This window comes from Eretmochelys imbricata, chromosome 19, assembly GCF_965152235.1.
Source record: "Eretmochelys imbricata isolate rEreImb1 chromosome 19, rEreImb1.hap1, whole genome shotgun sequence".
NCBI classification, from domain to species: domain Eukaryota; kingdom Metazoa; phylum Chordata; order Testudines; family Cheloniidae; genus Eretmochelys; species Eretmochelys imbricata.
Genome location: NC_135590.1, coordinates 5,012,449 through 5,039,994, shown reverse-complemented (window position 1 = coordinate 5,039,994; position 27,546 = coordinate 5,012,449). Strand labels below are relative to the sequence as shown.

The window sequence follows — 27,546 nt, the reverse complement described above, 5'->3', positions numbered from 1 at the left end:
TTCCTGCTCCACCATAGACTTCCCATGTGACCTTAGGCAAGTCATTTAACTTCTCTTTGCCTCAGTTTCCCATCTGTGAGCAGGGATAATAGCACTGTCCTATCTCACAGGGAGGGTTATGAGGATAAATGCATGAAAGACTATGAGGCCCTCATATGCTGCAGTGATGCAGGCCAGGTAAGAACCTTAGAAAGACAGATTCCTCGTTCACTCCTCTCCACATTAGATCACCTGCATTTCCAGAGCCAGGAACCAGAACCTGTGACTCCTGTCCCTGAGTTCTGTGCCTTAGACCCAAAGGCTGACATTCTGACCTCTACTGCACCAGGTGTCAATCCAGAGTAACAGCACAGATATCAGAGCTACTCTGGACTTACTCTGGTTTCCATTTGATCGGAATCTGGCCGAAGATGGCAATTCCACTTGGCAAGATGCCTGTTCTCCAGGTGCCAGCAGAAAGGAAGGATTCTGCACTTACTGGTGAATGTGATGTTGAAGCCCCTCTTCTCCATGGAGTGGTCGGTCTGGAACTCAAGCCTGGCTATATGGCCGCTGCTGGTCAGAGAGGAAGGGATCTGGCTCCCTGAGAAGGTCCCCAGCACCGGGGACTCAGGGGTCCCTCCATCTTTCACGGCTAGGAAATCAAACTGAGGCTCCACGTCAAAATCATTGAAAGCCAAGTGGATCCGGCTCTCAGGCTTAGCTATAATTAACCAAACACAGTGCAAGCTGCTCCCGTATTCTTCAGGGTAATTTGGTGACAGGACAATCCCAGACGGGGTGGTGAAGTTGAAAAAGCAGGAAACTGCAATGAGAAATCGCCATCAATATTCAGCACACAGTTCCTATAACCCTGACTTGTTACTCCCCCCACTCACCCCCATGCAAATTCATAACCTTTTTGCTTCTCAAATAATTTAGGATGGGAAGGGATCAGTGCTCCATTCACTGCTGGGCATCAGTGATTTATTTATAAAGGGGAAGAAGAAATATCTTCAATCAAAAAAATATTCTCTGGTCCTTGGTTCTGAATCGTCAATAATTTTCCAGCCAGGGATTGCATTGTCCCCTTCTTTATACTATATGTAACCCTGAAGCTTTAAAGTCCCACCACTCCTGCAATGGATTTCATGTCCTCACCCACCCACCCCAGCAGCCTTGCATGAAGTAGCATGTGGATTTGTGTGTTTGTCTGTTACAAGAACTCAGTGTTACTTAATGGAATTCACCCTGCAGGGGAGTTTGCACCTTGCAGGGTGAATTCCATTGAATAACACTGAGCTGTTTAAAAAAACAACCCTCAACCATCCCCTTCCCAGCAGGACGGGGGCATTTGAAGGCTGCAGGGTGCTATTTGGTTTACATGATCATTTGCTAAATGCAGTTCTAACCTAAGCCTCCATGCTACAAATCCACATAACTTGATGCACATAAGCAGCCACACTGAACTCAACAGGATTCTTCTTATGCATAGCATTACTCTCACTGTTAAATTCTTGCAGGACAGGGCTACAAATTGCAAGCTCCTTGGGGGAAGGAGCTGTAGGCTCGATTCACCATTGGCCTGCCACTTCTGCAGTCATTTGCATCAAAATAATGTGGGTATAAAACAGTGCCCTTGTGATTTGATAGCCACTTTGCACTGGGGTCAATCACTTCCCAGGGAATAGGCCCAGTGACTGGATTTTCTCTGAAAAATGCCATGCATACTCACACTGCTTGGTTCAAACAGACATGGCAACATATGACTGGTCAAGTTTTACAGTGCTGAGTGCACTGGACAGCTCCCTTTCCAATAGGAATAAATCACTGACTTTCACCGGACTAACATGATGTCAAGAGGAAGAATCGCACTGGACTCCTGCCCCTATGAACATAATTAAGCGTGTGGGGCTGCGGGTGGGGGGGACCAGTGCAAACGAAAAATCCTCAGCCCTCAGGGGGTGACTGTTTTCAATATAGGCTGTATCTTAGCTGATAGGGTTCATTAGTTCTGAAGTGCAATGCTCCTATCTAATTGATACCTACCTGATGATTGTTATGCTTTACGTACATCTTGCTTGCTCCTTTCCCCGGCCCCACCACATCACCTGATACACATTTATTAAAAGTTATCATTCAGTATACTTTTCACGCTAATTCCTGGTACGAGGCTATAACTCGGAGGATGGCTTTGGGTTGGCATTTATACAATTATGTGGTCTGATGTTTGCCCTCCCCCTAGTATGAGCTTCCTTTATCTTCAATACCTAATGGTCTTAAATCAAATAAAATGCACATTACCAGGCATTACTGAGGCTAAGAGCTACAAGCCATTTCCTGCTCTTGATAAAAAGAATAGGCAGCTAGATTAAAGAGAAAAGAAACGAGCTGCAGCATCTACCAAGGATTTGGTGTATGTAGGAATCTTTATTAAAAGGAATGCTGTCAAATATTTTTGACAACTAAACCCTATTGTAATGTGTCTGGGAATATCTGTCTATTAAAAAAAAACCCACGTCCACTCACTGAAAAATATGGAGAATCACTACTATGGAAGTATGAGATAGGTGACTCCTAGAAGGTCCTATAAATCCAAATAAGACCATCTTTTTGTTCTGGGTTTGTACAGAACTTAGCACAATGGGGTCCTGGTCCATGACTAGGTCTCCAAGATGCTACAGTAATACCAATAATTAAATAATAATAATGTAGGACCTATAACATTGTGATCTGCTGATCCATGCAACCAGCAGCAGAAGTAAATAGAGCAACGTTGAGTTACACCACGGGCTAGATTATGGCCCACTTGCACACCTGCACTGGCTACCGCCATAGTAGGTAGTAGAGTGTGCATGTGGGTGTGGGGGGACGGACAGCCCATGCAGAGCTGGGTAGGAGTGGGCGGAGGTAGGCTGGGCATGCTGGAAGACCTGCGCTGTGCCAGGTATTGGGCTGACACAGGATACATTAGCCCTGGAGCAGTGGGGGAAAAAATGGATTCAGACTGGCTGAGAGTCACAATCTTCTTCCTGATCTGCTCCTGGAATAAAGCAACTATACACTGTCTCAGACACAGGTAAGCCTCAAGTGAGGATACGGTCATGTATATTAATAGACATGCAAACTGAGAGTGTCCCTTTACTTAGCAAAACATTGAGGTACTGCAATATAAATAATGAGAAGAAGAAGAATCTCGAGAGATTGCAGTCCCCTGCTTCTGGCACTCTGCATCATAAAGAAACCAATTCAAACAAGAATAATCTCCTCAAGCTACAACAGTAGCAAAGATAAAATATTCGGTTAAAATACACCGTAAAATTAGGACAGGCAAACAAATGCAAGAGACATGAGAAAACCACTCCATGGTCCAGATTAAAGACAGGCATGTGACACACTGGACATTTCCTTTTCTCCGGGGAGGAGAGAAAGGGTGTAAAGGTAAAAATCAGATAAACCACTAGTAAGGATCCCACCCGACCCAGGTACACAGAGAGACACATGCAGCAAATAGCAGCACCATCAGGAAGAAGGAAAAATCCTCAGGCCAGGGAGGCTCAGATGCACCAGTGTAAACCAGCCACAATCGTTACTCCAGACCACTGTAAATAAGAGCAGAATTCAGCCCAGGAAATGGATCTTAAGGCACTGGAGACCTGATTTTCAAAGGCGTTGAGCAGCCAGCCGGTAGTCGGTCAGCACCTCTGACAATCAGAATGTGCAGCAACAAAGCTATTCAAGCTATCCTAATAGGCAGCGTCCACTATTGGAACACCATACTTGCTGGTCTCCTAGTTAAACTGAGAGTCAGGAATCCAGGAGCTCAGGTTCTCATTATGACTAAGAGCAACACAGTGTCTGTTGGGCTTAAGAGCTTCCAAGCCAGGTCTGTTGCCAGTCTGGAGACACTAAAGAAGTATTTGAAAAAACTGTCCAAGCCCCAAAAATGTTGTTATGGGTCTACAGAATTCCACTGCTGGGCAAAGACAGACCTGGACAGTCTTTGAAGGCCACTTGAAGTTCTATCTGAAACTAAAGGTACCCGCTACAGAAACAAGAAGCATGGCCCCGCTTGACCTGTGCATACCAAAGCCAACTCCATATAGATGCTAAGAGAGCTACAACAACTGAAGGAAGTGGTGTGGGGTATCGGACGCTCTGCGACTTCCCTGCTGGATGGACAGCATACATCCACACTCAAACACAAAACAAGCACCCTTCTATTTAAAGCTCTGTCGGAAGGGTCTGGCCCACCAGTCAGCAACGGAGCAGGTACATCCTCTTGAGTCATAGACGGGGAAACAGAAACACCCCTGTGGATCATAATAAGAAATGGATTGGGAATGAACCATAGGACAATAAACCCCAATTCAGCAAAGCACTTAAGCACATGGTTAAGTTCATACCTAGTCACCATGGCACTTAAGCACATGCTACATTTAAGCATGTGCCTAAATCTCAGTGCTGAAGTGCTTTGATGAATTGGGGCCATAATGGAGAACAAAGACTTTGGATGCAGAATGACAGCTTAATTTTAAGAACAGGACACTCTTACATGGCTGCAACTGCGAAACAAGGTTGGTAATAAGAGCTACAAATCCCACATCTACATAGAGATCAGAGTAATCCAAGAAACAATGGTCCAAAGGGATCAGGGGAGCCCCCAGGGGATTCAGAGCATTTCATGAATAATTAACCTCTTTGAACCTCACTCTGGCCAACAGTAACCAAAGTTATTAATGAGTCTTTGTGGATACATGTTCATATCGCACACACACGTGCACGCAAACACACACACACCATGCCATCACTCAGCAATAACTAGTCTCACTCATGGCAGTCTCTGTTGATTGTCTGAAGCCAGAAGTTGCCTTCATGGCCCATAGCAGTCAGAGAGGAGGCACACTGGCAGGAGAGCTTGCCCTGCCAGTGCCCATCCTCTATTTGTTTGGTGGATAAAAGCAGATCTAGGGATCTCATTCCAGTACCTTTCCTGAGCATATAAGGCAAAAAAGGCACCAGGTAAACCAGCCCCAAAACAACAAATGACAAATGTCCTATTACTCACCCAAAATCCACTAAACAAACTGAGTTTACAAACAGATGAGCAAGTAACATCCACAACAGGTATAACCTAGAAGAATGGTCTCACCCCTTAGCAACAGAGGGGTGGAGCAGCCTGCAGATGCAACATACGCTATACACACCATATTCAATCAGCACTGAATAAAGGAAAAAGAATGATAAAGAGGAAACATTACACGGAGTGAACTGGAACAATTTCCATTAGAGAAAGGAAACAGCTTATTCCATGGCTGTTAAAATGAGAAAACCCCCCAGTGCCTGTAAAGATCGAACTCCTGGAGATTTGAACAACCCCAGTCGCCTTGAATAATTATCTGAAATTTACCAAGGGTTTTGGAAGGGATGTGATTCTCTCTACTTCACAGCATAAACCAGCCACTAATGAGTGGCAGGGACAGGAAGAAACTAGCCCCCTTCCATAGCTGCCCTTTGCATGGTTTTTGCACCATCCTCTTTAGAAGCTGGTGCTGGCCTCTCTCATAGACTGTCACATGTCAGCAAGTGGGAGCAAATAGGTCTAAGGAATTTAATGTACCCTTATGCAGTCTAATTACACACTACCTCTCAATTTTGCTCTTAGGCCTTTTAGTCTACTCACAAATTTTGTACTGCTTTAACTGTACTGGAATAGTTAGAGCACTCGAGTTATCCTAATGTGGAAATATGCTGGCATAAAAGTGTTTTTATTACCATATCTTATTTCTGTACAGGAAGGGGAATAAGCTATTCCAACCTGAGCTCTTTCATATTAGTATAACCACATACACACTTAGGGTTGTACTCGCATAACTATTTAAACATCACATTCCTCCCCCAAACAGTCAGACTGGTACAAAATCTGTGTGGAGACTAGGCCTTAGAGTCCAAGTCGGACTATGTAAATTCTCAGATGCACAAAAAGCCATCTACTAATGACCCCATGGCATTTCTCTGACCTACAGTCGGACTCAAGCCAAAAGCCCAGAGCCAAACACACACAGACTTTTAGAAAATTAGAATCCAGAGCCAATTTTGTGGTTTGACCCCCTTTTCTGGTTTGGCCCCTTTGCTAAGATTCAGGTCATTTTTTTTATTTTTCATTTAGGAGAAAAGTTCAGGTTATTTGTTTTATCCAACTATTTCTTTCTATGCTGGGTATTGGCTGGATTTGCATATGCACAAGTTAGCGAAACTGCCTTTCTTCTCAAATAACTTAACAGGAGCTATTTACCTTTTCTTTAATCGACCTAGAATGGGTCAGAAATGGGTAACTTTTAAAAAATAGTAATATTTTATTTTATATATTTTAAATGAACAACTCTATAACTTGCGGGGGCGGGGGGTTAGTAAATGTTTTCTGTGAAACAAATTTTAAATTTGGGGTGAAAAAAGCTTTGTTGAAATTTTGAAAATTTGCACACACAAAAATGGCATCTCTGTACTTCGAACAGAACTGGATTTCCTACCCCCGCCAGACCTACTCTGCTTTTGACAAAGCTTAGTGCAACTAAATTCAACAGATTATTATTGCCTTCTGGAATCTGGCTGTCTGGGTTCCCCAGTCTCAAAATAAATTTCCATAATTTAAAATAAAGAAATACAGAGAAGATTTTTTTCCTCTTATTGCCACTTATTGAAAACCCGCAAATTGTTTTTTGTTAGGGTGGTTCCATTTGCTGCCGTGAATCATCGGCAGTGAGAGCAGGAAAGAGAGAAAGAAAGAGTAAACAATTGACAGGTTAATTTAGAGCTAAAATTGAAAATTTGTCGAGTTACACAAAATTACATGGTGCTGTTCAGTATGGCGCTGGGAAAACGTCTATCACAGTTTGTATTACCGACTCGTAATCCTATATGTATGTATCAGGAAGTGAATGCAAAAGGTTAGCCACTCAGTTTCAAATTAGAAAACATACCATTTGCAATGGGGGGGTTAGGATTATTCAGCAGGTATAAAAAGCCAATATGGGATTAACAGGAAGAGTAATTACCGCTAAAGGGGAGAAAAATTATACATGAGGCATAAAACATCAGGTGCACAGATGGGCTGGAAGGATTCACGAAGAACAAAAACAAACCTTTAGTGCTGTATAACTGAATGGGAGTTCAGGCTAGGAGCTCAGAGCCAAGCTGCTAACTGCTCACACAATGGCTGGTGTTTTTGCGGGACAAATTCAAAATCGCCACAACTCGCAACAGGAGCAGCTGATTCACTCCATGCTACTTTATAAGAGGTTTGGGGCACAAATCGCCAGTTCTAAAACATCTAACGAATAGGCCCCAGTATCAGGTAAGTGCCCATTTTACAGGGTATATATGTCAAAGCAATGAGATACAGACTGGAGGGAGGTTTCAAGCGGTGAATAGGAAACTACAGTTGGGTAGAAAAAAGCATTTCTAACCATACAGTGTGAAAACCTTGAGTATCCTTTCCAGTCAGCTCCAGGGCACGGGAACTTGCAAGTTTGCAATTCAACACACACACTGTCACAACACAAAGCACCATGCCACGTCATAACCACCCAGACCCATAACACAACCATGTGAAGTTGTGCTGTAAACCAGCACCTCACAACTAGAGATGGCAGAAACTTTCACAATTAAAAAAAAAAAAAAGTTTCCACTGGCGTGTACTGGATTCTCTTAAACCTGAAACGCAAGGAACTGGGGGAGTGCACCACACGGACTGCAACTAAGGAAAAAATAAAAGACGCAAGGACTATAATAAAAGAAAAGGAGGACTTGTGCCACCTTAGAGACTAACAGATTTATTTGAGCATAAGCTTTTGTGAGCTACAGCTCACTTCATCGGATGTATTCAGTGGAAAACACAGTGGGGAGATTTTCCTTTTCTTTTTGCGGATACAGACTAACACGGCTGCTACTCTGAAAAAGGACTATAATGTCACTTCTTAAACTCTTTGGGGCAACGAGCTGTCCTGTGTTCTGGGTTTGTACAAAGCCTAGCACAATGCGGCCTTTGTCCATGACAGAGGCTCTAAGTGCTACCACAATACTAATTAATTAAAAAAATGAAATAACTAATAATAATAAAGGAAAAATCACTGCAAACTAGAGAGGAGCCTGAACTAAAACCCCAGATTAGAACCACCTGGAAACTTTGGAGAAGTTTGTATCAGGACACGGACCCAAGCTTTCTGGTTCACCCCTACCATATCTCAAAACAGACCCAAAAATATGGATCCTCCAACAAAAACACCACTCTTCATTAGGTTCCACACGTAACCTATAGGGCACTTGTAGCAGAACTTCAATGTAAAACCCTAAGCTTTGCCCCCATGTCCTCTTCACGAACCCATGATGATAATCATCTACAGCTACTTGCACACACAAAGACACAGACACACACTTTACCTTTACAGTGCTTGACGGGGCCAGCAAACTACAGCTCCATGAGCGTGAAGACACTGAACTAACATGTGCCAGAAAAGGGTTCCATTTCAGAAATAATTCTCCTGAGGCACTCACCAGCACAAGTAATGGAGGAGGGGGAGTGGAAGGTGAAACCATCACCCATATTCATCAGGATTTGGTGTCAAAAGGTATCACTTGCCAGTTACAGCTTATTCCATAATTATCCACAACGTAAAATGATCACACATTTGGCGCAACTGAATCACTTGCTCATAGCCCAGGATTGGGCCATCGGGCATTGCTGGTCAGGGTTTGGGTGCTTTAACAGGACAGTGCAGGGAACCCCAGACGAGAAGAGCAAAGAGTTTTGGAGGACAGAATAGACCTGTGCAGGGGAAGTTGTCAGAATATCTTAGACACTAGCTGGCTCCAATCAGGAACCCTAGTCCTTCCCTTTTCTTTAGCGCTGTAATTCACACGCTGTAAAATCTATACTTTAAATGCAAAGCCTGGCCATGAAATCTGTTTTGAATCAGGACCTAGGATTGCAACAGTCCATCTAAAATCCAGATAAGAATTACAAAATGCCTTATTTTTCATAATATAGATGTGTGCGTTTAAGTAGCAATACAGACACGTGATTGAAAGTTACACTTAGTGCAATGGAATGGGCCATTCCAGTCCATCTGGCCATACATTTATACCAGGCTCATCACTGTGGTATATGAACAACCAGTCTGCTTCTTATGAAAGTTCTGTTACCATGGGGCTAGTTCCCCATTCTTAAACCTGCTTATCTATTCATTCACAGGTAACTACAGTTTGATTATTGCCTCATATACACATCAGATCCCACCAATGCACCCGGATGCAGCACCTCCTAAATAATTAACACAACTGCATGTCTGAGGTACTAATTTTCTCCCTTAGACACTTCCTCACCCTGTTTTCAATACCTTTAAGTTCCTGAAGGACAACCACAACTTTATACCGAAGTGATAATCTTGGTTCTATTGTGCTATGAAATCTGGATCACACCTGCTTGTGAAAACGATACCAACCCTGGAATGATTTACAAACGGTAGCTTTCAAAATGCACATCAGGGTGATTAACTGTAACCATGAAGCTAGTTTGACACTGCAAATGTCATGATGGTCATGGCTGAGTGCAACGACTTTCATCATCAGCTAACAGCAAACATGTGGATGGATAACTGCACTCACCCCTTTCAGCTACAGAAACACAGTGAGCTAAAGGAACCATTTCCACTAGCTCAGTGCAGTCAGAGGGAACCTATATGCACTCAAGGCCAGACATACTCTGTCCCTAAGTGAGCAGTACAGTGCATGCATGGGACAGTCTGGTGAAGATTCCTAAGGGCCCCACGTACATAGCATGAATGGTTAAGAAGTGTGATGACAACCACAAGGAGGATAAAGATGGAAGGTCTTTTATCGTGAAAGCACAGACAATCGCGGATTCAGGAACCCCTTGCAATAAGGCAGGTACATGATGATTTTGTGTGGCCTCATCACACAAAAGCTCAGGCCATGAGTTCTCTGAGACACATACAACATGGACATAAATCATTTGCTCAGGCCAGCAGATGCTGCTTTAATCTCCTTTCTGCATTTCTCATGCGTTTGTAGCTAGAATTGGAGGCACTGAATCGTTTGCATATTCCAACTAGCAGCATATGAAACAGGTTACCTTGTTTTTCCACCTGAGGCCCAACACAGGTACAGATACAGATTTTATGCTGAGTTATGTTCTTATGCCATTCTATTGTGTCACTTCTGCTGACACACATTCATGTGATGGTGTCTAGAGTAACCAAACCCAAGAGCGGCAGGGGGTGGACGGGCAAAAGAGATGCAAAACTTCTTTGCACTATCTATACATTTTGCCTTTTTGATTAGAAAATATCCAAGCTGGACCAGAGAGGGTGGAAGGTGCTGCATGATTTTAACTGGTGGATTCATGGCTCCTTAGTGATCATGCTTCTCTTCCCCTGCCCTGGGCAATACGGGCTTTGGTATGATCCCCCCGCCTCAATTCTGTATCTATGGACACAGTAGGTGAAAAATCCACACATTTATTGGACTGAAGATGGGGAAATTTTAACCGTGATAACATTTTGATGGAGCTGTGTCACTCTGGGTTCCCAAGATGTGAATCACAGGCATCTTGGTTGTCTCTATCAATTGTCAGTCGGGGGAATCTCAGAAACAGCTGAAGGTTTTGTTAACAATCCCAAATTCTGAATGGTTTTGGGTAGAAAAAAACTGGTTGAAGAGTCTCACAAAAAAGGGGGCTGTCACATGAGAATTCTAGCACTTCCCATGTTGATCAGGAGGAAAATGCAAGGGGGACTATTTTCCTCAAATGTCTCAGGGTGTGTTTGCTTCTGGACAAAGCCAAGCAGTGCAAACGTGCATGACACTTAGGAATGGGCAAACCTTGTGGCTTTCACAAATTGTGCAAGTCGCTTAGAGGTTTTGCAAAATTTGTTAAAGCATGTGAAACATTTACCTTATAATTTAAAAGAAAGTTTACTTATTTGCAACTGTTATTCTTCCACAATTGCCTCTGTGCATTGCCCCTTGTAGGATTTTTTTTTTTTTGCAAGGGTAATTCAATTTTGAAATAATATATTTGTTTTTCTAGGCTTTGCAATGTCTTTGGTACAGAAGAAACCTATGTAAACTACAAGTGAGCACCTTGGACAGGATGTGTGTGTGCATTTATTGTATTATAATAAACATACACACACTGTATTATTTTAGGAACATTTCTGCTGTCTCCTCTCGGCACGCTCTTCCTCACACTCGCCTTTCCTCTGTTTCTGTTATTCACTCCCAGCTCCATTTTATCATCCTGTTGTTTCACTGACTTTCCCGTCTCTTCTCCTCAAAGCTGAACATTCAGATACTAGAGTGCTCAAGTGGGTAAAGTATTAGACACAATGAGTTCACTCGCCCTCAGCTGGGGAACAAAATAAAGTAAATACTTTTGTGAGCCTTGTTAACAGTTTCCTTTTGGGTGAAGGTTCAGATCATTTATAATTGTATTGTGCTTAACGCTGTCAGTTAAAGGGGAGATTTTCCAAGATCAGTCAGGACTACTGAAAGCCAGAAAGAACTGGGCGCCTAACTCCTCCTTATGCCTCTGAAAATCCCCGCCCGCCCCCGCAAGTCACTACTGGAAGCATCAAACCCTATTTCTGCTGAGATTTAAGACAAGAAATTTAAAGTTGAGATTTGGAGGTAGGGGACCTGAGAGCTGTCAGGTTACAAAGGAGAATTAAATGGCCAAAACCTTAATTTAATTTAATGGGTTTTTACCAGCATGGAAGATTCCACTTTCTCTCAGAGATGAACGTGAACCCAAATCCTGGAAATAAATACCATCCAAAAAAAAAAAAATTGTGAGGAGAGATTGGAATCTGAAGCCAGATCCAAATTTTGAGGCTGTCCCCTTTCCCCTGTAATGGACAGAACCAAATTCTCAGATTCAAACACTCTCAAACATTGGGGTAGTTGAAATCTTGATCCATATTGTGCAGTATGGCTTCCATCTCTCTATCTCCAGTATTTTCTGTATTCTAGGTACTAAATCCAGTGCACAAATGTATTGTCTATGTAGCTACTTCACTGGACATTGCAAACACTTTAAAGCAGTCTCCTCACTGACTTACAAACACAGACTGGTTTCTGAGCGGACCACTGGCTACTCTTTTGGCAGGTAATAGTTTTCTGTCCCTTCAACTCAAAGGCAGGCTGGCATTCAAACTTCAGAGTGTCCCCATGGCGAAATGTTGAGCCTCCTCTCTTGCCGTAGGCTGGTATCCCAGGATCGCCGCAACTTCCCTGGTCAATTTCTGAAAGAAAATAAAAAAAAAGTGGGGGGAAAAAACGTTCTGGCAACTGGATACTTTATTGTAATGTTTTTATTATGCTCTTGCTTACATGCTATCAACAGATAATGTGTGCATTACCCTTACATAATGACACGCCCCTGGGTGGGTTGTTGGCATGGGGGATTGAACTTGGAGCCTCTGTATCTCAGTGCATGGGCCTCTATTGTTTGAATTAAAAGATCCACCTCTGTTAGCTAACGCACCAGCAGCTTCATGGTCCCCTAGCTATGTCCCAGCCGCCACTACAGGGGGGCAGCATGTTACACTGACTGGGTGAATGGTACATGTATCAGTGTTGGGATAACAACTAAAGCAAGTAATTATTTTAAACAGCTGTATTTACAAGCACGGTGACGGGTTTCCTGGTTGATTGATCTGAATTGCTAATCCCTTTCCATCCATCCTTGTAACTGATCTATTTCCGATTCCCTTTCTAAATACGAAAGTACTACAGGGAAAGAGAGATTGATTGTGGTACTGATTTCCCATGCAGCCGAATATTTAATCCAGGTGGCAAGAGAAGTGGACACACAGCTCCTGTGAAACCTTTGGGGTGGGGGAATCTAATTTGCGAACCTGGCCGTTGACATACAACGAACGATTTTAAAATCCATTTTAATAAAGAAAAAAAGGTTGTGTAGATCTCGGTAAAGGAACTCTCGGTCTCCATCAACTCACGTTCTATCTCAGGAGTAAACAAAAACATCTATACTACTCATCGGCAATTAAAATCCATATGGAGCCTGAAGATATTCATTTACTTCTCAAAGGCTAGATTCTGTTACACTGAGTATAAGGCTGAGGCAATGGGAGTTAGTTGCCTATATACCTCTGAGGGTCTTGGCCTTATCAAATACAGGAGAAACTCGGAGTTATGAACACCAGAGTTACGAACTGACCAGTCAACCACATACCTCATCTGGAACCGGAAGTACGCAATCAGGCAGCAGCAGAGAACCTCGCCCCCCAAAAGCAAATACAACACAGTACTGTGTTAAATATAAACTACTAACAAAATAAAAGGAAAGCAGCATTTTTCTTCTGCATAGTAAAGTTTCAAAGCTGTATTAAGTCAACATTCGGTTGTAAGCTTTTGAAAGAACCACCATAATGTTCTGTGCAGAGTTAAAAACGTTTCAGCAACCTGCATTCCCGAGGCGTTCGTGACTCTGACGTTCTACGGTAGCCCCATGGGAATGAGGTGAGGTGCTCTGATGAGTAAAGCAGAATGTGGCCCTAAATTGAGGGTCCTTATCGCTACAGATTCACTACCCTGGATACTGAAATCCTAGATCCACAGATCACTGGTTGAAATAGGACAAGCTTCCATCCGGATGCACCTGGACTTCATGCATCTGCAGGGAACACCTATACAGTGTGTCACAGGGTGAGCTGGCCCCTTTAAGAGAGTCTGAACTTAGCCTCACCTGTGAGCAGTGTCCCTCACAGACACTGGGAACTCCCTTGCTGAATTCCCAGTCCTATGATCCGGAAGATAAAATAGTTACAGGTGAAGCTGAGCCCAAAGTCCTTTGAAGGGGCTACACACAGCAGATTCAATCCTCTGCCCCATGCTGAAACTAAGAACAGTGCCAACCGTGAGGGTGGTTTTATTATATGGAAGGCCATCAGTTCAATCAACAGACAGGACTGAGGCCGGCAGCCCATTTCATAGAGCCCAACAAACGGGGGGCAACAAGTGATCGATCTTGCTGGTTTCAAAATAGTGACCTGAGAGTTGTAAAGCTCTGCATCCCATTTACCATTACTAACTATGTAACTTTCACTCCGTTTTCTGATCTGAGCTAATAAAAGGAGCAATATCTCAGGTCACAGATGGAACAGTTCAACCCAATGGAAATTTGAGAGTAAATCCCATCTCCTGAAGCAATTGATGATACTCCTTCATGAAGACACGAATGCCTAGCGCATCTTTAATGCTTCAGGAAAGGCATCTTGTAATGACTGTACAAGAGAAGCTCTGCAAATCCACTGTAGGAAAGTGTTCAGTGAGATGGGGTCTGTCTCTCTGCTTTCACCACTCCCCAACTAACAATGACCAAAGGAAAATATGGGGTTATCCTGGAAAGATCCTCTTCTACATTGCACACCGCGACTTTGGATTCTTTGATCTCCAGACAGTTCCCAAAGTGTCACCCGGTTTTTAAACAAGAAAACTTGAGCGTGCTCTGGTCCAACAGGTTCTATATTCACATCTTGATCCACAACCACATCCATATCCACAGCCTGCTGAGTCCAGATCAATTTCACTGCAGTCTTCTAACCCCAATGTGTTTGTTTTCCTTACTGCATCACAGAACCACAAAATGCCACAGTGTATCCAATAAGGAATGAAACACACTCAGTCCGACTTCATAGTTTTTATGATCATCTGACAAAAACCACAGAAAGTAAGTTGCAGAACTGGGATTCAAACCCAAATTTGAGTCCCAGTACCTCAGCATAAATCCATCCTGTCTTCTGTATTTATCCTTTTTTTAACTTTATGTTAAAGGCAAAAGTATCCCTCGACACCCCCTGCTACCAAACTATTCAATAGTGGCTGAAATATAAAGAAGAAAAGCAACCATGCATTCCTTTTTACCCTCTGATAATACAAAAACGAGGGGGCAGTTCACAAAATTAAAAGGCAATACACTTAGAAAGAATAAAAAGAAACAGATTTGGTGTGGTTTGATGCAGTGCATAATTAACCCATGGAACTCTCTGCAATAAGACATGTATATGAATAATATCACCTGCGTTATACCAGCCAGGGTAAACACTTTTACTTGTATCAACCTTCATTCTTCAGGTCACAAGTCAACCCCCAAACACTTGGGTTTAGGAACAAATTACCCCCGGGGGACATTACTGCATAACTGACATAATTATGGGTGTTTTACACTCATCTTGTATTAGCCACTGTCAGATACAGGGCTGGATGGACCACTGGTCTCACCTAGAGCGATATTCGCTCTGTTCTTAAAGCTCTCATTTTGCATATACTGTATGGGTAGGCAGGGATTCTCTCTTTTGTATGTTTGTACAGCACCCTGCACATTGGGGCCTCAATCCTGATCGGGCACTACCATGATATGAACATTTAATCCTTGTCATAATAAGGAGGCCTGGAAGTTGTTCTGCATGAGCAGCGCCTCACTGCAAGGTCCCACCCCTGGAGAGCTCATTGCATGACAGGGGCCGAAGTCTCCGTCGCAGTGGAGGGAGATACCTACAAAATGCAAGTTGGGCTGCTAAATTTGTGTCGACATTATCTCTCTGCATTACCGTATTCCATTTCAACATCAATTCCCCCATGCAGTTCTAAAGTAGACAGATGACACCTTCTCATATGGAGATGTACAGGTAGCAAGAGATTAATTGTATTCTGACTTAGGGAAAATCATGTATGCGATTTTCTGTTATCTGCTTTCATACAGTTTCATTTCTAAAGAGTTCCTTCCCTCTCTATCGCTATTAGTGATGAGACTTTATTCCTTTGAAGCCTTCTTCAGTGATTCAGCACTATTAATCTGTGTTGCATTCATCTCATCTTCCACGTTCTCTGGTTTTTATCCCCATCATCTGTGATCAGCCTCACTGTCTTTTCTCCCAGTTTTCAATTTCTAACACCAAATTGGAAACTTCTTTTATGACATTTCCCTTACAGAGGAAATCGCATAAGTCAAGATTTGTATTAATCCATCTATTCCCATGTGATTTGAATATCAAGAAGTTTCTCTTACTGTTATATTGACTTAAGGCATCTTTAGATACAGGTATATTTTCAACAGAAGCCATGACAGAGCATCTGGTTTCTGTTATTGCATAAAAAGTCATCGTCAGGTAATGGGGTCCAGAAATATGATCTAACAATTTAATATTAAGAGAAAAGTTTTCATGAAGTGTATTTCTTTTCTGCTTTTCAGTGAAAACAGTTTGTATTGCCCTGCAGGCTTTGCAAATGATAAGAAACAGAGAGTGAAACAGACTAGATACAACAGGGAAATTGACCAGTTTATTGCTATTCTCCAAACAGGCTCTTTATGCACATATTTATGCACAAAGAGGGCTGCATTTCAAATACCCATATTAGATTGACATTTCTAGGCTTCTTTATGAAGTTTGGACCTCAGTGTAACTTTGAAAACAACATCCTGGGCCTTGTTTAGTCTCCTCGTAAAAGAGATCCAACCTAGAAGTCCTCGCAGACTCAGACGTGAAGGGGCAGCAGTCCCTGAGAGAGTGGGCCCAGGATACTCTGTCAAGATACTGGCTTAGCTAACATAGTCGCATCCATGCTTGGCCTACCCAAATTTGCCAGCTATGAGGAGCCTGTGGCCAAGCGCTCATGCAGAATGCAGATGATCAGGGCTGACAAGTAGTGGCTTAAGGACTGCTGTATGGGATTATTTGATTGGAGTGCTTTGCAGAGGGATCCGGTAAATGAGAGAGGTGATACGAGCATGTGAGGTGGTGAAGAATCATCTTCCCCCCAGAGGAATGTTTGCTGTTGTAAGTGCTACAGTGTTAGATTCACTCTGGTGCATTCCAACACCAGAAACGTCTGCATTTCAGAAGCATCTTTATGAGCCAGAGATAAAAAAACATCCCTGGGCAGGGATAGCTTCACTGCATCCAGAAACAGTGGTGAACTCCATTCCCTTTCCCCTGCCGGATGCGGCTGACAGGTGAATGCATGCAATTCGTGCATTACATGCACACTGGCATCAAATTCATAGATCCCAAGGCCAGAAGAGATCACTGAGATCATCTAGCCCGACCTCCTGTATGACACAGGCCATAGAACTTCCCGAAATAGGCCCTAGGGCAGAGCTTTTGGAAAAATCCTCTGGTCTTGGTTTAAAAATCGCCAGGGATGGAGAATCTTACCATGACCTTTGGTAACTTGTTCCAATGGTTAATTGCTCTCGCTGTTAAAATTTGCACTTTATTTCCGGTCTGAATTTGTCTAGCTTCAACTTCCAGCCACTGGATCGTGTTACACCTTTCTCTGCTAGATTAAAGACCCCGTTATTCAATATCTGGTCCCTATAGATACTTCCAGACTATAATTGAGTCACCCATGGACCTGCTCTTTGTTAAGCTAAATACATGGAGCTCCTGGCATCTAGAAGGCACCATAAAGCGATCATTTTACAACGGTCTCCTCCAGGGACCTTTGTCACAATGACCTCAGCTGGAAAAGTCACAAGGCACTTATATTCATACACAAAGTTCTTGGCCGGTTACCACTGGCCACTTCTACAATATTTAAAACCCACACCACCAACAAATGTACTGACTTGCGTGCGTGCTGGATGGAGTATCAGGACTGCTCAAATGCGTGACGTCAAGGTATCATCTAGTACTTGGATTAGCTGCAGAGAAGAGCTCTTAACACTCCCCCAGCTAATGGCAAAAGCCTTATTTAGCACAGCTAGTAAAGGCCTGTCTCCTTGGGTAGGAAGTTCCGTGTTCTATCTTTGCTTTTAACCAGGAGTCCTGTGTCCCTGGAATTGTTGCAACAGGCCAGAAACCACCATTCAAAGCATCATGCCCGAACCTAATGCAAAAGTCCAATGCAATGTAAGGAAAATGTTTACTTTTCCCTTAGGGTTTTTGAAGCATCCTAAATAGAGAATTCTTTCCCTGCTTTGCAGTTTCCAAAAAACTCTTGAAACGAGCAAATTCTCTCAAATTATACACTACTTAGAATAACTACTACAAAATATGCCCACATTTCTATAGAAGTTCTATTGATTTCCACCATTACTTCAGTTCTGTAGAACTTTCCCACATGGGCTCACCCCCAGCTCTGACAACCAACAACCCATCCAAAGCTGCCCATGGAATATCCTTGTGTTGATGTTTCCTCATGCATGCAGACAACCAGAAATATTTTTCCATTTGTAGACTGCACCGCATTGAGTGCTGAAGTTGTTAACAGAGGTCAACAGCAGGCAGTTAGAAATAATAGAAAACAAAGGTGGAAGGTGGGAGGGATTTCATTAGCAATAAACCCTCCTCAAAATGTTCTGCAAACATCCATTAGGAACGTCTGTGAGCTCATAAAACTCTGTCTACAAATAGCTGATGCACCCAGAAAGCAATCCATGCTGACCTACTTCCTTTTAAAAACTGGTAATGTTGAAGTGTCTGATACAGAGGAAGAACCTATTCAGAGCTTAATAGGAAATAATGTAAAATAAATAAATAACCCACACAGCAGTTGGGAACAAAACTAACGGCTACAAAATGTGGATGTGCTACTTATATGATGCTGGGATGCCTGAGTTTTATTGAGTCTTCTGGAACTGATACTTCAAATACAAATCGATTATTGCTTCTTATCCGTCATCGGGATTGAATGGGTCAGCTCTTTGGAGGCTCAGGATTTATATATAACGCAAATACCGCACCCACTGTACATATAGTAAATAAACACACACACACACACACACACACACACACACAATGAACACTTATGAATAGATATTCCACATACTGTATAAAAACACATACCTGCTCTCCAAAGCATTTATGGACATGCACAGACAGGCATGCAGAGAAAGAGAGACACAATGCCATGATGTAGCAGCAAAGGGTTTTAGTGGCATGAGTTCGGAAGGCCTCATGGCTCACTAGTGGAAACCAGCCCTCCTGACTCACAGCACTGGGCTTTTAACCACAATACCATCCCTCCCTCTCTTTTGTTGTAACAGGTTATATCCCAAACCCTGAAAGATGGGCACCCCTCTATAAATGACTCCATTTACTGATCCCTCCTCCCAACTCACACGAAAGCCTCTTGCACGCACACCTCAACCATCCTAACATAATATGAATATGATCTTCTTAGGATTCATTAAATCCTATTAACTGCAGCACTGATATAAACATATTTCATCAAGACATCTCTGAAAGCAATTTGCAAAGATTAAGGGCCAGATCCAGCCGAGCATTTAAGAACAAGCTTAACTTTTGTCATAGGATTATTCAGCAAAGGAGTCAAGCATCCTTGAAATCAAGCGCTTCATTGCACTGGGACCTAAGTAATGAAGCTGCAGAGAACCCAGGCCTGATTCTCCCCCTCTGCACGACACCATTTACTCTCGCTAGCATACCTGTGGTAGGAGACACGGCCCTTTGAAATACTACTAAAATGCCCATTTTAAAACCTCAGCTGGGTTGTTTCTTTCAGTTTCCTTCTCTGGGTGAATGTGCTAAAACCACTCGCCATGTTCCTTGCTGTTGTGGTTTGAACATCCTTGGGACTGGTCGGTGAAATGTACATCTCACTGCAGAGTATGTGTCACTGAATAACATTGTGTCCCTTTAAAACAGTCAGTTTGCACTGGGGAGGTGACGTACAACCCCTAGAGGTGAAATTCTGACCCTGATGAAGTCAACGGGAGTTTTGCAAATGGACTTCAATAAGGCCAGAATTTCACCCCAGGTTGTTTTCTGGGTTTTTTTTAACCATCTCCCAAATGTTCAGCTCTGGCATGGGAGGCACAGGGCACTAGGAACCCTAACACAGCTAGGGGGCTGCTGTCAGAGGCGCTGAGCAAGTCCACCTGCCACGGAAGTCAATGGGAATGCAGGTGCTCATCACTTTTGTAAAACCAGGCTATGATTAGAGCGCGGGATACTCAGAATGAGGGAGGGAAAAGGGAGAAGTGCAGCCACACAAAGACAGGAAGGAATATCTTCTTTCTGACCCAACGAAGGGAAAGAATGAAGCTCATCACAGACACCTCCCATGAAGCTGAATGAAAGGTCTCTGCAAGCTTCTCTCTCATTCCTATTTGCTTGGGCAGAAAGACTTTCCTTCTGCACATTGGCACATAATGTGGTAGAAGTAAGCCTGGATTTTCAAAACTACTAATGACTGCGGGTATTTCAGCATCCAGGGGTCCAACCTGAGACACTGAAAAGGGACCTGATTTTGGTATCTACAGTTTTGCTGTCAAAAATGGAGGCACCTAAAATGTAGGTCACTGTTTTCTTAGAACCCAATCTCAGGTCCGCATGTGAGCCTTTCCCTTAACTTCAGTGGGCAGTGGGAATCAGACCTTTAAAAGAGTGCTTAACCCTGGTGCAAAATAATTAATTGCCTCAGCTGTCTAACCTCTTATGCCGTGGTGCAATTGCACAAATAGTTAAGGCTGGAAGAAGCCACCCTCTGGAGAGAACTGCAGCATGATCCAGGATGCACAAGCTGCAAGAAGCCTATCTTCTTTTGTTGGTTCCAGAAGTGGGGAAAAAATGTCAAGAGAAGAAACAAACAAACAAAAAAGAAACAAACTCCTCTGGCCTTATACCTCTGCTCATACCCATTGTCTAGGCCAGAGCTCCCGGGCAAAAAGAAAACCTGTATCCAGCAGGCTGTCACTCATTAAAATCCCTCAAGGCATAATGTCAAACCACTCCAGCGAAGTTTTATGCTCATCTTTAAAGGTAAATAGGAGACAGGTTACTCCGAATGTAGCTCAGGTCAGTGGCACTGTAAGCTAAAAGCCTGAATGGGTGTTGGTTCAGCAGTCTCCAGCCCTCCTGCTTTATGACAAGAGTCAATATGTTTAATGGAAATCGGGAGGGGGAAGAAATAAACAGAAGCTGGTTTGATAGACTTCAATGCCAGGCAGACTGGGGCGGGGGGTGTTTCTATAATGTAGGACCAAATAAAAAACAAATATGCACACCCAATCGATGGAGAGCATTCAGGAAAAGAAACACACAGTAAATATGATGCATGGCCTCCCGCGGGAGCTGGCTTGTGCTAGCAGATCTGGTGTGGGATCCTAAGAAACAAGTAGCTCAGAAGATGCCTTTGGGCCCCGGTGTTTCTGTGGCAGTACCAGATGTAGTTCCTGGGAACAGCTCTTTATACAACAAAGACTGAGATGCAAAACAGATCAATGGGTGTCCGTCTCTGTACAGCGAAAACCTGTTAATAGCAGCCACCAGAGCGATGGTTATAATCCGGTTTCCGAGTAGCATCCGGTGAAGCGAGCAGTAGCTCACCAAAGTTTATGCTCAAATAAATTGGTTAGTCTCTAAGGCGCCACAAGTCCTCCTTTTCTTTTTGGTTATAATCCGGACTACTGAGTACAGGAGAAATGCATCATGCATGTGTGTGGTTTGTACAGGGGAACCGTCAGAGGGGAGGGGAAAAGTTGATCGTCTCTTGCAGCAGGTGGCCATTTGCACTGATGTAAGCATGGACATCTATCACAGGTATTTATCTAGCCCCCATAACTGTTGTATCTAATCACCTCACAATCTTTAATGTATTCATCCTCACAACCTCCCTGAGAGACAGGGCAGAGCTGTTATCCCATCTTATTGATGGGAAACAGAGGCACTGAGAGACTACATGACTTGCCCAAGATCACTCAAGAAGTCTGTGGCAGAGTAGAGAATTGAAGCTAGAACTCCCAGGATAGTGCCTTACTCACTGGACCATCCTTCCTCCCCAAAGCCCTATGTTCACATTATGAGCCAGATTTTCAAGAGTGCTCAACTCCCACTCAAGAACATAAAAAGGGCCAAATTTTGAATAAAATCTTTTAGCATCCATCAGTTCCCATTGTGACACTATAGTATGAGTGTGATTCCCCACTGCACCTTGTGCAGACTTTTGCATCAGTAGAAAACGAGTGTTAAGTGCTCCCAAAGCAGAGTGTTAGTGTTTTGTTCTCACTTTACACTGGTGTAAGTGGCATGACAAGGTGCAAGACAATGAACAATCAGGCTCTATATTAATTATGTTATATTAATGCATATACACTCAAATATGTATTGATGTGTATATTACATACAGAATAATTACATTCAAATAACATTCCTTAGGTTCCAAACTCAAACATGCAACAGTTAAGAAAATATTTTATAATTTGAAAGCTTTATGCAACCTAAATATAGGGGTCACTATCAGCTCCCCCTACAATCTATGTGCATGTGTATAAACACTTACATTTGCATATGGATACATTCAGATGTGCATATTTACATACACAGTGTGTATGCATACAGAGAGGTAGGGAAACACATAGAAACCCAGTGATCCAAATTGCTTGGGTAGCAGGATTTGATTGAAATACCCAGGAGCTCAGTACAGAGGGAATCTTATGCCTTCAGTTCCGCAGAGCTCCTATATTTCTTAGCTCCATGGGGCTAAAGCTGAGCACTAAAGCTAAGCTTCATCAGGGCTCTCCAGAGCCAAGCACTGAGTCAGAATTTAAATGATCGTAAATACTCTTCATTTTTCATCCGCCAAACGCCTTCACCTGCAGCACACCATTAGCTGGGGAAAGAGGCCTCAGTCAGCTTCAGATTTGAAACCTAGTCTAAAAACCCAGTCCAAATTCGGATCCAAACACCACCTTTTCGGGTTTGTGTCTTCATCGGAGCTGAACCAACAAACTCGGTGAATTTGAGTTTGCCCATCATTAGAACGTAGAGTTTCTGGAAGGAAAGGATTGATCATGCTGGCAAATAGCCAGCCATAGGGGGCACAGGCTCTGGCCAACCTTCCCTTACACATCTCTGCCAAGATACCCTAATTTTGATCCACCAGAACTAAAACTCCTGGGATCTGAAATTCAAGCAATGTTCTGAAGCTGTACGCTGTCGCCAGGAATAAAGATCCACCAGCGGGTCTCTACTGAACACGAAATACAATGAATTCCGGCTCACTCTCCTGTAGCTCTATTGGGCCAACAGAAGACTTCATCTTTGTAGCAATATAAGGAGATATACATTGAAAGACACACACAGAGCCTGATCCAAATCCCACTGAATTCGATAGAAAAACAAAACACATTGAGTTTAATGGCCCTTGGATGAGGCCCACAGGGTATTGAGTAAGAAAGTCACTTACTTGTTAACAGCCACTTTCCCGACTTTACCAGCACTGCCATTAACTTCCCTAGCCTCAGTTCTACAGTCCATCATTTCTGATGGCCAGAATACACCACATGCTAACACAGTGTGGACACTTCATTTCTACGAGTGGTTAAACCACACACAGATATGCACAAGTTGGTCTTTTTGCTCAGGCACTAGAGACCCATACTCTTGGATTCAGAGGTCTCAGGTTCAACCATGTGCACGATCTGGCCAGGGCATTGTTACAAGTTCAGTAAAAGGACACACGGGAATATAACAGGTCTGTTGTGTGGGAGAAGGGTCAAATTTTGACCAACTCAGAATTCTTGCAAATACAGCACCGGTTAATGTTATTACAATTTGTTTATTCGCTTTTATGTAGTAATGTAAAGAAAGGCCCAGTGAAATGAGCACTAGACTAGGAGTCAGGAAACCTGGCCTCTATCCCAGCTCTGCCACTTGACCTGCTCTGTGGCCTTGGACAAGTCACTTTGCCTCTCTTTCCCCTCTACCCTTGGCTATTCAGATTGTGAGCCCTTAAGGGCAGGGATGGTCTCCGATAAATTCATGGAGGAGAGATCCATCAATGGCTATTAGCCGGGATGGGCAGGAATGGTGTCCCTAACCTCTGTTGGCCAGAAGCTGGGAATGAGAGACAGGGGATGGATCACTTGATGATTACCTGTTCTGTTCATTCCCTCTGGGGCACCTGGCACTGGCCACTGTCGGAAGACAGGATACTGAGTTAGGTGGACTTTGGTCTGACCCAGTATGGCCGTTCTTATGACTCTGGATTTGCCTGATCTCCTCTGGAGGTTCACTCTAGACCTGGATCCCCTTGACTGAGATCCTTTATCCCCAGCTCTCTCTCACTTCATCTTGGGCTGCATGGTCTGTGCTTTCCCAGAGGGGCAATGGTTCATAGATTGTGCTTCTGTCTTTGATGTAGCTGGCGTTTGATCCCTGAATTGCTTTGAAAATTAGGACCCAGGACTTAAACTGGCATCAGGGGCTGACTGGGAGCCAGTGGAGGGGCCTAAGACATGGAGAAGGCAGGGGCCACATTCTGTACTAGGCAGCACATCATTTTCACATTCAGCTTCAAATACAATGAATGACAGTAATCCAGCCTCGAGGTGACAAATGGATAGATCACTCTGGCCAGATCCTCATGCTGGAGGAGGAGATGTTTCCTAGTGAGATGGAGGTGAAAAGACATTTTGGAAACAGATCATATCTGATCACCCAAGCGTAGCAAGGAGTCAAACAGGACCATGAAACCCGGAACCACTTTGATGAATGGGAGCTGTATGCCTTTGATAGAAGGTGGAGACAATTTCTTGGCTAGTTCTTTGAAGCATTTCCCCTTTTCAACAGGCATCACTTCACTCCTGCCTGGGTTCAGTTTGAGCCAGTGGCATTTCATCCAAGAGCTAATCTCCTGTAGCGGTTCTGACATGTTAGTGGTAGTGGTTGTTGCATCAGTAGTGAATGAGAGATAGAGTTGAGTGTCATGGAAATTCACCCCCCTGAAGACTTAAATTAGGGGAGATTAAACAAGGCATTCATCTAACGTAATGGTGTCCAGCCAAGAAGGCTGATCAAAAAGAATTATGAAGGGGGTATTTGACTGAGAGACCCTCCTTCCATAGGAATTTTCCTCCTTTTCCATCTGCAGCTGGATTTCTTTAGATTTTAACCACAGGAAGAAACCGACGGATATTACACAAGGGGATCTAGCCAGACAAGACTGCAATAAATTAAAACGACATCCACACAGGGGACTTGATTTATTGGGAAGGGATTGTGCAAAATGAGTCCACTCAGTGCTTCATAGAAAGCTCCGAGGGACGCCAGGCTGCAAAAACTTGTGAATCCAGATGTCTGATGGTTTGTGGGAATCTGCTGGATGAGATTGGACAGCCAAGCACCCTGTGAACTTGAGTCCGGAAAAGAAAATATTGCAAACAGACACTAATATCATATTTGAAAGACACAACAAAAAATAATTAAAGGGCTAATATTCTCAAAATGGTGTATTTTGGAAAGAAAAAAAGATTATTAGTTTTGATATACAGTTTCAGGATTACTGGGGAACTATCAAAAAGGAATTCATTAACAATATTAGCGTTATTTCTAGCACCACTTTACATGATGAAAACTGAATGAGTTTCTAAAATCTCATTCCTCTCTCTTTCTAGGTGCCTATCCTATTCTTGATAGGTTGTTATACTCCACTCCTCACTGCAGTTTCTGATTGCCTTCCAGCAAGGCATTAAACAATGTGATCAACATCTGCCATATATCTGTTCTCTTCTCCGCTTCTTAAGCAGAGAAGCACTTGCAGGGGACTGTCATGTTTTGGTAGGGTTTTAGGTGGAGTGGTTTTTTTGGTTGTTTTGTTTTTAAATTGATATGTTTTTATGTTAGAGAAAGGCACGTCAACAAAATATGCCTTGGACTTGAAAAAAATGATGAGGTTTCTGATGGTCACTTGATGGTCATCACCACATCAGTGATTTATCCCCACAACGCCTCTGCCAGGCAGGGAAAGATTACCATCTCCATTTTGCAAATGGGGCACAAAGGGGTTCTCTGTGGGATTTTGGAGCACAAGTCACAATGACATGGGGCTTCTGATACGAAATTTCTTAGATGCCGTCAGTGAATTTACCCCAAACAGTTATGAGCGGCATAGCTGGGAGTTGACCCCTGAGCTGTGAACCCCCAGCTGAGTGCTTTAACTGCAAGACTCTCTTCAATCTCACCCTTAATGCCGAGGGCTTACTTTCCCCTAATTCACTTTTTCCTATTTTCACTTTCTTTCTGTAGTCACTTGCACTTTCTGGTTCTCATGCACTTCCTGGTAGCTCACTGGCATGTCTTTTTGTTCCCAGCTCCACAGGGATACACCTAAATTGGAAGCAAAACCTCTTTTCAATGACTTTTTTTAAAAAAAAGGGAGGGGGGAGTTTCTGTTTGCTTATCCACCAGTGCCTCTGAACCACAAGTTTAAAACACCATTAGAAGGTCTGCTTTGCTAATTTTTTATGATGCACAAAGAGCCTGTTTGACCATTTTCAAGCAACAGTATGTGGGCCAAAGTCATCCCTCAGTTAGGACCTGATCCAGTTCTGACTGAAGTCAATGGACAAGCTCCCATTGAATCAATGAAGCAGGATCCAGCACAATAACGCACAGAGAATTTGCAATGAACTTCAATGGTAACTGTAAATGCCCCAGGGTCTGGTTCCTCCCATTCTAAGGGAGGCATCATGTTTTCATTCTGTGTTCTGCAGTGTCAGCTCATGCCAGTCTGCTTCAGCTTTCAAAGTTAAGTTATGGTCAGCTGTGATGTAATCCTGAGATGCATTAATGGACACTGCAGATGGGGTTTGAAGACTAGTCCTTCAAAGGGTATTGGAACAGGCATGCAGCCCTTTCATACACCAGGTTCTCACACAGGGATGTCATGGAGCGGGCTCCTAGAAGCACATGGTAGAATTCTGCCTGCAAATTAAAGGACGAGTCAGAAGGGGACATGATTCCCTGCTACTCATGGAGTTTACTTCCTCTATGGATACTGTCAAAGATGATTTCTCTTTGGAGCTCATAAAAAGTCTTCTGAGGAGCAATGACTGTCTTTGGGATGCACCAGCGTGCACTGAATGTCAAAAGACCTTGTGTTGGATAGAGGGATGGGAGGGAGAAGAAGACATCCACGACCCCCCTACAAGACCCAATCCCATTTCGCAAGTAGAACACAGCACTGTGGCATCAATCAGCTCCGTACCATTTTCAGAGACAAAGGATGTTTCCAGCAAAGCGGAACTTAATATTCATTTCTCTGACAAACAGCAGGGCCGTCTTCCTCGGTGATGGTCCCAAGAGAGCGTCTTTGTTTTCAGGGGAAAAGAAAGGCCGTGGTTCAGACGTTTGGAGTTGTCTAGTGGATTCAGACACACAGTCTCCATCGCCCTGGAAAGGCCAGCTAGTATAAACAGGCATAGCTTCATTGAAATCAATGGCATTACACCAATTTACACCAGCTGAGGATCTGGCCCAACATGCTTTGAATTCAGCCTAGATTCGCTGTCCTTCTTTACTGTGGGCACGTGTATCCCTAGGACATGGCTAAGAAAGGTGACTGGTTTTTCCGGGAGCTCCTTCTTAAACCACTCAACATGTTCCTTTCTCTGAGTCCTGAAACACATGTTTCAACACATCCTTAGGAGTAAGATTAGCACAGGCATTTGAACACCAGCAACAGGTGCTATGATTGTATTACACTTCAAAGGTACACTAAAGC

At 43.3% G+C, this 27,546-nt stretch overlaps 1 protein-coding gene across 1 annotated transcript in view; it reads right to left on the bottom strand.

Annotated features, from left to right (window-relative positions):
- The window catches only part of CSMD2 (CUB and Sushi multiple domains 2), a 536,402-nt gene that overhangs the window by 195,914 nt on the left and 312,942 nt on the right, over positions 1–27,546 (bottom strand). The window contains exons 13-14 of the mRNA XM_077837745.1: positions 12,117–12,299; positions 479–805 (exon numbers count right to left, since the gene is read on the bottom strand). Of these exons, the coding sequence (XP_077693871.1) occupies positions 479–805; positions 12,117–12,299 (510 nt within the window). The remainder of the gene's footprint in view (positions 1–478; positions 806–12,116; positions 12,300–27,546) is intronic.